Here is a 14,004-nt window from a genome sequence, read left to right on the forward strand (position 1 = left end):
AAATTTGCATCTAATAGAAGTTGAACCAAGTCCACGTGTTTTTTTAAAAAGTTATTAACCACTAAATTAAAATGTGGTTTTAAAATATTTTTTTACAATAGGTAATATACTATATGTTTAATATAAAATTATATATTTAATAATATATTAATTAATACAGTTTAACTAGTAATTTATTGATTTAATAAGTGACTCATTAATCAAGTGTTTTGGCCAAGTTGATCACCGATCTGTTTTTCATAACACTAATAATGAGATGGATTTTATCATGACAGAAATTGAAAAAAAAAATTTCAAAGATTATCCAAAATTCACATATACATATATTAAGATGAATCTCATGAAAAGGCAAACTATAAAAATGTAGTTATTGTAAAATTGTTGATCATTCAATAAAAATGTGTCCCCATTTAAATAACAATAGTTTATCTTTTTTAAATATAATATGCTTGAATAATTTTAAAAGAAATCATATGTATTTTTTTTCTAAATTATATTTTATTTTAATCAAATATATAAAGCATATTTAAATAAAACTAAAAAAAATCCATTGAGAATTCAGATCCTCAAAATCCAACTTCTCATGAATATAAAAAAGTACAACGATTACCTAATTAATCTCATGGGAGTGGAAGTTTGATAAATAAAAGTTTAGGAAGTGATATTGTGATAAAAATTCGAGAGATTTGAGAAAAGAGCTTAAGAGTGGGGTCACAAAGGACTAGAGAGACAAATGGATATATCGGATAAATTTTTAAATAGGTCATAATGAATTGAATAAAAATAACTCATTAATATATTTAAATCTATTAGAACATCATATAAAAATTCAATTCATCTAATCTATTTAAAGACTAAAAAATCCATTCAATTCATCTCTTAACAATTATTTTTATAGATGAATATTCAATCCATCCATAAAAGTCATATTTTAAAAATTAAATAATTTTTATTTTTATAATATTTTATTTTTCTTTCTTTAAGTCATTATATTCTTACACAGTCTTTTAAAAAATTCAAAAAACTTTTTTCTTTTATTATCAATATAGTCTTATAAAATTCTTATCCAATAAACATTTCATGTTATAATCTAATGAATTTTGGAAAGAAAAAAATAATAAATAAATTACTATCCATCCATAAAATTAAATAAATTAATTGAATTTGAATCATTATTTATTTTTACTATAATAGATGAATGAATCGAATGAATTTACTTGATACAACCAATAAATAATCAATAAATAGATTCATTTATGAGCCTAACTTGATAGGATTGAGCGAGTTGGAACTGACTTGAGTTGATGGAAGTTGGAGGGGGAAGTTGGAATTTAAGCCGGAAATGGATAGGTTAGAAAGGAAGCGGTGAAATTGTTGCGGGGGTTGTGTACGGAGAGGATGTCATTGGAGCTTGCTTCCAAGATCAGTGGTTTTGAGAAGGAGAAGGTAACATGGTTTGCGACAATTATGAAGTTGCGATAGTGTCGTGGTAGTGCTTTTCTCTCTCCTTTATTATGAAGTCTACTAGTTGTGAGAGAGAAAAGTTTAGGATCTAACATGCTTTTGATTTTATTTTTAATTTTAATGAGTTCTCAATTTTTAGTGGTTGTATTGTATGCAAATGTCATGCGTTAGGTTTCTGCGCATGCAAGAATTGCTCTAATTACTTATTCAAGCTCAAGCATAACCAGTTGATTCGATAAATTGCTAAGTACGGATATTTTGACTTATTATCATATTTATCCTCATCAATCAACTATGGCATGAATTGGCCATTAATTGATCATAAATCTTATTGAGATTTTTTACAAAAACAATAACAACTTGAAAAAAAATACTTTTTAGAAAGACTTTTTCAATATTCGTATTTGTTAAAATTATTGATATAGTATTTAATTTATAGATTAACTAATGACATTATAAAAGGAAAAGAAATTCGTTGGTTAAGCTTCATTATTAACCAATTTAATCTACGTGGCTGGCGTCTAATCCATTCAATAATTTAGAAACATAAGCATCACCTATAAAATTTTGTGAAAAAAATTTATATACAATTTTATTAGAGTTAATAGCATGATGTAGAATTTTATTTGATGAATTATTGGAATAAAACTCTCGATCTAATCTAATTATAGAACAAAACAAACAACACATAGAAAAAAATTGTACTTATATCCTTACTGGTGCTAGACAGATGTATCATCTTTCATCAACCAAATCTACTAATCTATACATGGTAAGGTTAGTGACCAAGTATCTAACAAATAATGACATGATCTTATAAACTAGACTTGATTCATGAGTCAATTATTCTCTGTCTTTTTAAACTCGATATTAGTGAACTATGTACCATCATAGGTCGAGGGTTAACCTACCACATTCTTATAAGTTTTGGATCAATTAACCTTATTATATTACTTAAATGTTGATCAGCTAGTCATAAGATGGTAGCAAACTAATCTATCTCACCAATTACAATGATTCAATTAAAATCAAACATAGGATATAAATCTATAGTCTAATAGGCGGAAAGCCAATCAACCTTGTTATGTTATCCAAATGCCAATAAAGTTTGTCATAGAAGGGTAATTGACCCATTTATCTAGCTAATTACAATGACTCAACTAAAACACCAAATAAAAGATATAAATCACTATTTGATAAGATAAGTACATTTGATATACACAAATTCTAATAATCATGGATGTAACAAAAAAAAATTTGAGATCAAAGATTAGGAAACAAACCAAAATCAGGATTACAAGGTTCAACCGCTAGGTTACAAAGGAAACGCTTTCAAAGGAGGTAGGTATTCATTGAAGAAGCTAATGAGACCAAAAACAGAGAGAAGAAAATTATTGAATGCTCTGATATCGAAATCATATTTGCTGCGAGAACAATACTTATTTAGTGGCTGATCAAATTATTTATTTATTCTGTGAATCGGAAAGACCGCTACAGAAATGCTTTTCTATTATGCAGTCTACTCAATTGTCTGCTAACTACTAAAACTCATGCTTCGCTGTGGAAGGAGGATTGCAATCTCGATCTATATTTCTGAATCTCCACACGTGATCATGGGATTTACTGATTCTCAGATTTGGAGCCAAACTTACCCTAACCATTTTCTCTTTTAGAAAAAAGTAAACAAAAATTCACTAACAAACGATCGCCACCACCACGATAAACTTGAGATTCAAATCACGAACATCTTATACCTAACAATGCCTTTAAATGCCAAGATAACATAAATATGAGGGTTCAATATTGAGTACTTGCATGCATCCCAAAATCCGAAGTTTGCAAAAAAGGAAAAGAAATCTGCTCTAAATCAAGATTACACCAAAACGTTTTATGTTCTAACTATCATCGAATAATAGAAAAATCAACAATTATTATATGGGCAACTGCTCCGAAAATTCTTTTCAAAATAGGTCCAATTTCGTTCTTATTGGCTCGGAATACAGCTACCCTTCATTACATGATGCAAGCTCTCTGATCTTATGTCAGCTTGTGAATGGTCTTCATGTCAATGACCTCACCAAGAGTCCCTCGCTCCAAATGGTCCCACCATTTGAATAAGAAATTGTCCACAACTAGTCTGAACCAAGGGGAAAGCTTCAGACCTTCCTCACCTGCATCAGCTTTTCTCAAAAGCTCCTTCAACTGATCGCGGTTCACATATTTGATATCAGCCACTTCATCAGGATTGGGATTAACGTTAACATCCCGCACAATAAAAAGCAGATAATCCACTGCAATCAAGGAGGGCAAAGAAAAGTTGTCAACACTAAACATTCCTTCCAGTTCCACAACAATAAACTCACAAGAAAACATCCTGTTAGAATTAGCCACAGTATCTCAGCAAATTAGGCCCTATGATGCTAGAATTATAAAAAAATAAAAAAAAATAAAAAAAATCAATATGACCAGATTTATGTTTGCATTGCCTAAATTATTGTGACTTAACCCAAGTTGCTTATACAACAAAATCAGCTTGCTGTCTCATTTGAAATCACTTAATCAACTTACATTCATGCTCTCCCCATTTGCCATCAGATGGTGCCTTATAAAGGATGCGACCCAATGGGGTGAACTGATCAACTGGTAAATCTTCAGCAGGAATACCGAGCTCATCGAAAAGCTTCCTCTGAGCAGCATTTCTTACACCTGGTAATACAAGGTAGAAAAATATTAATAAAAAGTAGCAATGACAAAGTTATATAGTCGTTTGAATAAATATAAAGGAACACAGTATATACCAAGGGTATTCTCCTCAATAAGCTCAGATTCACGGTACAGTGGATGGCTGCAACAGGTGTTTGTCCACACAAGAGGGAATGTTACCTTTGTTGCAGATCGTTGCTTCATAAAGAAGAACACAGAATCTCAGTCAACACACTGAACTAAAACATGAGTCTAAGACTTGAAAAAACACATGCAACATAGAGAAATTTTCACCAGATAGTCATCCAGACATCCAGGAGAGAGAGAGAGAGAGAAGAGCAATATAGTGAATTTAGATTTAGTAACAGCGATAACAATTTTAAAAAAGCGGCAATTAAATGTTACAGTGCTGCTTACATTTAAAAATTCAATGTACAGATCACAACGAAGATGTGGTCAGAATAGAAAAAATAATAATTATAGCTTGTAAATATGACCTTGTTACTCAATTATTTGTGTGGAGAAACTTCAATGGATGAAAGCAAAGATTTGGTATTTTATTGACTTTCCTTATTTTAAATCAATTATAGAAGAGTCACATTGAAGTAGTTAGCAGCAAAAAAGCCATTCCCCTTCATATATTAAGCACTAGGTCTTTAACCCACATGATAATTTGCATGCAGATGTAAATCTTTCTAATTAGTATGCACAAAAAAGACTGAAACAACAATAAGAAATAAATATACACATGCTAGACAACAAATGAGCTTCCAATTCGGCATGACACTTTTGAAATCAATAGATCTATGGTAAAACAAGATGTAAACTACAAGCTTATGAGGCCAGAAAAATATCAATGAAGAAACATACCTGAAGAAGCAACTCATACTTCGAGTTGAACAGGAACACACTGAAAGCTCTATGCAACAAATTTTCAGCTTCAATCTTTTCCATCAAGTGACCTAATAAAATTATCCAAGCTCAACATAATAAATTAACCAGGTCCTTAGGCGGAGGAGGGGCACAATAACAACAGAAAATGAAAAGAAAAGGAGAACTTGATATCTAATAAACATGTTCCAAATTTCCGAAGGATTTTTGCTTTAGGAAGCCAAGACCCATAGGAGCACTGAAAATTTACATTTTATTTGAGGCGTCCACTGATCACATTTAATCAAAATCTACTAATAATCTATGGTGCATTTAAAATTTTAATTTGCAGCTCTTTTAGGCTTGAATCATTGGTATTTAGTAGGTTGTTAGCATTTAAATAACAGCATAATTCTAGTACATTATAAACTAATTTTAAGATGTTTCTCATTAATGATGTTCATTAGAAGTTATATACAGGGGAAATATCAAGCAAGAGCAAGAGAAGAGGTGGTCTTAACCATTCATATATAACTATATGGTCAAGATTAATCTCTCTGAAGAGTGCTCTCACTTGATATGCTTCCATATATGTACATGGGTGTGAGAGGTAAAAAAACACACTGCATAGCTGGTAATTCAATCTAAAAACTATAATTAATAAAACACAATCATTAGAAACCAATCTGTGTAGAGTAAATATAAAATTTAGATTACTCCTTTAATCACAGCATGATGAACCACGATGTTAATAAAAAAAATTCTCAAACCCATATCAGAGTGTCTGATTAGAAAATTTAGTGATACTACACTACACCCCAGCTATATAGTAGTAACATCAAATTATACAAACACGTAAATCAGAAAAGCATACATCATCAAAAAACCACAAATTATAAGGAATTGAAGCAACAAAAAAAAATTCTAAACAATTATTTCAACAGCGAACAATGTAAGTCCTTGCAATTGCAAACTAAAAATTTTAAAAATGAAAAGTCCACTTACAATTGTATTTGGAATCATGACCAACCACACGGTCATTCTCATCCACCAAAATGCATCTGCAGGAGTTCCAAAACAAAAACAGTTACAAATTTCAGCCAAGATAAAAAATAATACATTACAAACACACTCACCTTAAAGAAGCCTTATCCGTAAAAATATTATACAAGAGCCTAAAGAAAGGAAAGACACTTCCCATTACAGAAACACAAGATATTCAAAAGCTCAATTCTAAGGCTGTTTGGAATCTCGTTTGGCTGCAAATGGGAGTTCTCACTTTCCAAAGCATAAAAAAGTGGAAGCAACAATTTGTATCTTTTCTGTTCAATGTCAGATAGCATGTTTGTAATTGCAAACCAAACACACACATCAATGCTCTAAACTTCAAAAGCAATCTTTAAAATTGATAAACAAGTTCAACAGAGCAAAAAAATTAAATGACCAAACTAAAAAGCCTAAGTTATTAAATAGCAGTACATCCTGATACGATTCGTGATTACAAACATCAATAGCAGAACCTGCACCAAAGAGATTCAATGAACAATTACAAAATACCAAATGTTGCAGCTATAAATTTCCCACTCAGTCTAATTTAACCCAAATTCATCCCGCAAAATCAGCACTTTAATCAGACTTGATGCTCGACATGTTTTTCCCAACTCCAATAAATTTAGTGAAAGGCAAACCTCAAGCGCTAAGGCCAGGATCCACCATAGAACCTCACGTTGAGGTGGCCATTGACCAAGGTACACACATCTGTAAGGCCTTATTGATTCCACCCCCACCCCTTTTATACCAAAAACATTATTAGGGGGAAAAAAAAAAAGTTAAAAGTTAAAAGTACTAATAACTGCAACTTGTAAAACGTAAGCCTGTCAAATGACAAAAAAAAAAAAAAAAAAAAACAATAGTAGCAGCCGGTGTTCGTAATTTGAGACTCCCTGCAACAACCAGTCTAGGGTTTGTAAATTGAACATTTGAATATTTTATGCCAAGCTTGAGTACCAGTCAAACAAAACAACTAACATTTTTTTAGGGAAATCTCTGGAAACATGTCAGTCAACTCTCAACTCAAAGAAAACACAAAAACGCGGTAACAAATTCCCGTTCCAATTCAGCAACACAGACCAGCCACAGCATCAGAGTCAATCGCAAACCAAAAGCAAAAACCAGCAAAACAAACACCGAATTCCAATCCACCGCCACCAAACAAATAAATAACAAAACCAGTTGACCGAGAAGAGAACGCCGAAAGCACACGCGGACGCATTCCAATTCTCAACAACCAATCCGCAATCAATCAAAACGCTAAACAGCAGGACAGTAGCAATCAGCAAATTACAATAACAGATAACAGACACAATCACACAAGCAATTGAAAAACGAATCGAAAAGTAAACAAATAAACAAACGGAAGTAATTTAAAGAGCGAGGAACTGACTCGTCCTCGAACATGAGGCGGCGCTGGACGGCGTCCATGCCAGCGTCGGCGGCGGGAACGGAGGTTTCACCCATGGCGGTGCGGGAAGAGACGGAGGCGGTGAGAGTGAGAGTGAGAGGCGCGTTGGGCCTTCTCTGAGAGAAGGAAAGCGAAGGAATAGCGCGAGATCCGAGTGAGCGAGAGTGATGAGAGACGCAGGTCACGCTCCTTTTAAACATGTGCTGGCTCATAGTAACGACGATCGATGACTGTGCCATTTTCCTTCTCTCTACAACCTCCCTTATTTACTCACTTCACTCTTAACGTACATACATTCACTATTTAATCAAACTCTAACTATTCTCTTAATGTCTTTCCTATGTCTACATACACCATTCTTACGTTACCCATTAATTAAATGTATTTTTTTTTTATGTTTAATTTTTAAAATAATTATTATAAAAATCAAAATATATATTATTAATTAGATGACTAAACTATTACTATTAAACTTTTTTTTATTACAGGAAATCATAATAACAATAATAAAATTTTATATTAATTAATAAATTTATGATAATTTATAATTAAATAATGTATAGTAAAAAGATACTCGTAATATTTATTTTTTATCATATGTAATAATTTATTACTGTAATAATTATGATATACTTGGATTTGTAAAATATTAAGAATTTTAGTGCCTTTAAAAAATATTAAAAAATTAAAAGTAATTAATTAATGTATTTTTAGTTATTTAAATTGAAATGGAAAAGAGAAAAAAAATCAGAATTCAGAACGTTCCTTTTTTAACGGCACATGCATACTTTCCGCTACCACCTACCGCATATACACTGTTTTATTTTACAATAACTTTCGATTTTATTACGGTACGTAATTGTATTAATTTAATAAATAATTTTGAGATTAAGTTTCGACAATCAACGCTATTCAATGGTTTAAAGGAAAGTTGTATGGTTTATAATCATTTTATCTGATCTCACCGTAATTTTTGTTTTTTTAAAAAGAATAAATTTTGAGTTCTATTTTTTTCCAAAGCTAAATTTATAACAGTGTACAGATTTGTTTTTTTAAAATTATTTTTCTATGCGAGACGATTTATAATTAAAAAATAATATAAAACAATTATATTGTCTATTTGTTTTAATTAAACTCTGTTTATATAAAAATTTGTCAACATGACTTTTTTTTTTAAAGTGAAAAAAAAATGAAATTTAATGTTTTTACTATTCCTTTTTATAAAATGTTACTCTTTAAAAAACCATGACGATGAAAAAATGAATTTGTTGAGTTATGTAAGTTTGTGATGATAAATATTTTGTTTCAATGTGTTGTCCAGTCCTGGCCAAACACTTGGATGATTTCCCTTCAGGTTTGGCGAATCCTATCACCTTTAAAGTCAAAATCCCTCTAGGTTTACCTCATGCTCAAGCCAAACATTGTTGGAAAGGAAATGGTTGGTGACAATAGCTTGGTTGGTTTGGTTTATATTTTAAAATGTAATACTGATTTAATTTTAGTAATTTTCAAATGGATATGGAAAAGATAATTATTTTTTTAATGAAACCTTTAAAAACTAAGCAAAGTCTATTCAAAATGTTGACTTTTTGATATTCAAATTGTGACATTACTTGAACGGCACCCGTCATGACATGTTTTTATATTGATGGGGAAAACGATATACAAGATTAAAATATTTTTACAGTTTTTATAGCATTTTTTTATTTAACCGTCTGTCTTTATATTCTAAAATTTAGCGTTGAATATCACTAATTTTAAAATTGCTGAAAATTATTTCTGACGTTTATAATTTGGTTTCAGTCGCTATCTAGGGACTAATGTCTAGAGGTTTCGAAATTGTCAAACTCAAAATATAAAAAATTAATTAATTAAATAAATTAAATTAAAAATATTTAGTTAGATTAACTAATAAATTAATTAATTAATGTAAAATAACATATTTATTTATTTATTTGTGTAGCACCGTAAGTTTTATTAATTATTGTATTACTGTAAGTTATGATAGTGTTAGATTACTCTTAATTATTTTATACTATTAAGTTGAGTTGTTACTGTTAAGAGATTCAAAGATTTGAAAATTCCTTTAGAGTTTTAGTGGTGTCGAGGGGAGTTTTTGGACAAAGATCCAGTTTAACCCTTAAAAAGGGAGTATATAATGTTTCTATTTTAAATAGAGTTTAATAAATTGTTTTCCTCAACTTTCTAGAGATAATGTCTCTGGTCCGTGAGCCCTTTTCTCTCAATCTTCTTCTTCCAACCATTTTCTAAGCCACGTTTTTTGTGATTTGGGTGATGAGAACGTTGAATCCAATAATTGATTTCATGTGGAGCCTCAATCTTCCTTTTCTTCTACCTCGGAATCGAGCTGCCCTGAGGTAAAGAAAGCTAGAATTCATGTTCTTTTTGTTATGTGTTGGAGTTGTTGGATGATTTTAGTGTTGAACTTTTGTGGGGTTTTCAAAGTACTATGATTGAATTATTTTAAAATGGTAAAAAGTTGTATGAAGGTAGAGGTTCAGCTCTGTGAAAAAGAATATGGTGATTTCTTATGTGTTTTTGTTGCATGATGGTTTTTTAGATGAATTTGAGTTGCATGTGTTGAGTAGAATTGTTGTTCCTTGTTGCATGTGTTGGTTTTTTTTTTGCTTTTTAGGTTTTGGCTCAAAAATCAAGTTCTACATGTGTAGAATTTTGATGTGACATCAAGTGCACCTTCAAAGCGCCAAAAACTGTTCTAACTTAAGGTTTTTTGTCTCGATCACGTCAGGCATAGGATTGGTGGTGTCGAATGTGAGAAGAGAGACTCGTCTGGAGTTGGAATGACGTCAGGCATGGTTAAATAGCGTCGAGCATGGGAACCTTAAGAGCATTTTGACTTGGTGAAGTCAGGTCCAAATTCGAGTAGCGCTCAACATGTCTAAGCTATAGCTTTTTGTTTGGATTTCACCAATTGCCAAGGTGGTGACATTGGGCGAGACTCGAGTAGAGACTCTCTACCTAAGATGAGGCCGGGTGTGGTGTTTTACCACGCCAGACGCGAGGTCTCAAAGGTCTCTACCTTAGCCATGTTGGATGCAGGTTGTGTAATGCCAAGCGTGGGCGATGCAGAGAGCTCCATGCCTAGATAGCATAAAGTGCTGAATGTGTAGCGTCGAACGTTAGTTGTTGAAAAAGACATCATGTTGTGAGTTGATAGTTGAGAAGTAGATATGAGTTTGTGAGTTGTGTGCTGACAGAGTTGTATGTTGTCTGTGTAGTTGTGTTGAATATATAATGTGTTGTTGATTTTAGAGTTGAATATGAGTTGTGAGATGTAAAGTTGTGTGTTGATTTTGTTGTGTTGAAATTCATAAAATGTTGTCGTGTTATTGAACTATGTTGACCACTTAAAGCTAAAGGGGAGGTTTTCGAAAGTTGCATGTCTCATTGTGTGGATATTGTGTTGTGGTGCTCCAATAGTCCAATTTAGAAAATCTTTATTGAGAAGTTGACTCTTGAAGTGGATACTATGTTGTTTCTCCTTTAGGAATTTTGTTGGTATTGTGTGGAAAAGGTCGAGACACATGTGTATGAAGCAACCATAATATAGGGGTCAGGTCGAGCTATATTAATTGCAAGTGACCAATCGAGTAAAGTATAAAGTGGGGAACCTAATTCTTAATCGAGTATCAGAAGGGCGTGATATTTGAAGGGTAGTTGGTGGACTAATCTCACAGGAGACTTAGTTAAAGTAGTTAATGTCGTGGTAGGCTCGTACCTAGTTGTTCTACCCTAACAGTAATACTATACTTGCTTATTTAAGTGGGGACATCTAAGAAGTCGAGTTGTTGGGTTGTAAATTTATATCCAACTTGTTGTTGATCTAGCAAGTCCAAAAAAATCACCCTCTGTTATCAGTTCAGTAGGGTCAAGCCACTTAAACTACTCACTCTATGTTGTATGAGATCTCCTAATTGAAATACGTGACAACATATATAGTTGTTGTGTTGAGCATATGATGTGTTGTTCATATGTTGTGTTGAACTGTGATGAAATGTACTATTGTGTTGAATTTAAGTTGTTGTATTGATCTGTGTTGTATATTGTGATGCCTTGTTGTTGTGTTGTTAAAGATGAGATGTGATGTTTTTGTGTTGTATATATGTTTTTTTTTTTTACTCTAGCTAACCCTTATGTGTTTCTATGTTGTTCAAATTGCGATGACTATATTTGATATAGGAGCAGGGCATGGTTAGGGTTGGAGTGTTGCTATGGAGATCACTTAGTGGTGCATGAGCTGGAGGACATTTTGTTGACTACCCAATGATGGTAGATATGTATAGACAGATATAGTTGTTTGATCGACAACTTAGAAATGTATAGTTTACATTTACCATATTACTATATTTATATTGCACATATTTATATAGTTGTTTATATGCATGCAATATGTACATGTTTCTAGTAATTGTAATTCTACAATCCTAAGTTAGGTGTTTTTTGTTGCTCGTAGTTGTGTTATACAATAGTGTAGGGATCATAGTGGGTCATTATAATTATTGTCTTGTTAGAAATAGCTTTATGTTGTGGCATTTTTTGGTAGTTGTTAATCTCTAAGAATTTAGGAATTCTCGTGAGATTAAATGGTTTAGATAGTTTCTTTGAGCAAAGGTTCAGTTTGACCTTGAGGAGAAGTATAAGGTTTATTTTAAAACTTGAATTTCATAAGCTAAAATCTTAAGAAACTTTAGAGAAAAGACTGGAGATTTCTTCTTCATCTCCCCTTGCTAATTCTTTCTTCTGATCCTTCTCTATAGTTGATCTGAGGTGACTAGGTGGTAGATTCAAGCTTTCAATGTGTAGTTGTGTAGAGTTGCTCAAAGTCATCTTCTTCTTCCTTTTCTCTTTCAATTCCTTAAGACTTACAGGTGAAGGAAGTTAAATTTAAAAGCTTTTGTTGAATTGTGAAGCTATATGATGCTTGATTTTTACTCAATTCATGGTTATGTGAGTTTATTTGATTAGATTGAATGTTGAGGTTGGGATTTTTGTTTCTTATGAAACTTATTGAGAGAATTTGATGATTTGATCATTATGTGAGTTGCATGTTGAAGTTGTTGCTATAAATGAGTTGTTCATGTTGTGTAATTATGTTTCCTTGAGTTGCATGTTGAAGTTTTTTGAGTTTCAAGTGTGGATGAGCCAAATTCATGGATTTGATATGAGTAGATTTCACCATCGCGCCAGGTGTGGTTTCAATCAGAGGCTTTTTGTCTTGCTCATGTCTGGCATAGGATTGTGGCGTCAAGCGTGAGGAAAGAGAATTATTTCGATTGAAATAGTTTCAGACATCGTTTGAATGGCGTCGAGCGTGAGGTGGGAGAATTGGCTCTGCTTGGTTTGGAGCCAGGTGCGGAACTTTCTTATGCCAAGTGTGAGGGTCCAAGGGTCTCTACCTAATCCACGTCAGACACAAGTTGTATGACATCGAAGATAGATGAGGTAGAGGGCTCCCTACTTCAATGGTGTCGAGCATGGGGTGGATAGCCCTGGAAATGGGTTGCCTTGTTTTAATTTGTTGGTTTTATGATAACTTGGTGAACATGTATAAGATAATTAAATCTATTATATGTTGTATCCTGATTAAGTTGTGCTAAATGTTGTATATTGGTGTATGATGTTGAATATGTATACATTGATCTAGAATAATGTATAGATGATTAGATGGTTGAAAGTTGAATTGAGTTGTCCGTTGTTTATTGAGTAGTTGTATTGAGGATGCTTAAGGCATGGTGTTGAAAGTTGTGTTGATTGACTTAGAACTAAAAGATAAGTTATTTTTAAAGTTGCGTATCACACTATAAGGATATTGTGTTATGATGCTCAAAGAGCTTAGTTTGTTAAAAATTCTTTTTGGGAAGTTGATCCTTAAAGAGAATAATCGAGTCTCCTATATAGTAAGGTACAAGGTTAAGAGCCAAAATTCTTAACTAAGTACTACAATGGTATAGTATTTGAAGGGTAGTCGATAGGTTAATCTCATAGGTGACGTAGTTATGCTATATAATATTATGGTAGACTCACACTCAAGTTGTTCTACTATGATAGGGATAATAGACTTCTTAATTTAAGTGACGAAACCTGAGAAACCATGTTTTGTAGTGGATTATTATCCAAAATTGGTTGTTGACCTAGCTGAATTGAAAAAATTGGGTTGTTGGTTTGTCATGGTCAAGTTACTTATACTATTCATCTATATTGTAGACAATCTTCTAATAAAAATATGTGACGACGCACATATAGTTGATTTATTGTGCATATGCAGTTGATATTATAGAGTTGTGTGATGCATATGTTTCGTTGTGGTGTTGAATATATATTGTTAAGTTGATGAACTATCTTGTGAGCATGATGTGTTGATTACTTGGTATTGTTCATGTATTGTGTTGTTAAGTTATGGGTTAATGTTGTGTTGAGTTGATTATGTTGATAGTATAGTAGGATTTACTTTTATACTATTTATG

The 14,004-nt window shown here is 32.2% G+C and overlaps 1 protein-coding gene and 1 long non-coding RNA gene across 3 annotated transcripts; one reads left to right on the forward strand and one right to left on the reverse strand.

Moving 5' to 3' along the window:
* Positions 1 to 3,243: 3,243 nt before the first annotated feature.
* On the reverse strand, positions 3,244 to 7,785 carry LOC109802969 (isopentenyl-diphosphate Delta-isomerase I). Its single transcript, XM_020364407.3, has 6 exons — positions 7,481 to 7,785; positions 6,043 to 6,098; positions 5,038 to 5,129; positions 4,263 to 4,365; positions 4,033 to 4,170; positions 3,244 to 3,755 (listed from the first exon to the last, which is right to left on the reverse strand). Exons 1-6 carry the CDS (start codon positions 7,735 to 7,737, stop codon positions 3,502 to 3,504), a joined length of 900 nt encoding a protein of 299 aa, XP_020219996.2. The 5' UTR covers positions 7,738 to 7,785; the 3' UTR covers positions 3,244 to 3,501.
* Positions 7,786 to 7,844: 59 nt separating this feature from the next.
* On the forward strand, positions 7,845 to 13,271 carry LOC145956954 (uncharacterized). 2 transcript variants are annotated; one of them, XR_014433377.1, is made up of 4 exons: positions 7,845 to 9,876; positions 10,269 to 10,685; positions 11,720 to 11,857; positions 12,728 to 13,271. It is a non-coding gene; the product is annotated as an uncharacterized LOC145956954 (long non-coding RNA). The 2 variants fall into 2 exon arrangements; XR_014433378.1 differs by lacking the exon at positions 10,269 to 10,685 and having other exon boundaries at positions 12,728 to 13,262.
* The last annotated feature ends 733 nt before the right edge of the window (positions 13,272 to 14,004 follow it).

The sequence above is a fragment of the Cajanus cajan genome, chromosome 4 (assembly GCF_000230855.2).
Source record: "Cajanus cajan strain Asha chromosome 4, NIPB_CcT2T_4, whole genome shotgun sequence".
Lineage (NCBI taxonomy): Eukaryota > Viridiplantae > Streptophyta > Magnoliopsida > Fabales > Fabaceae > Cajanus > Cajanus cajan.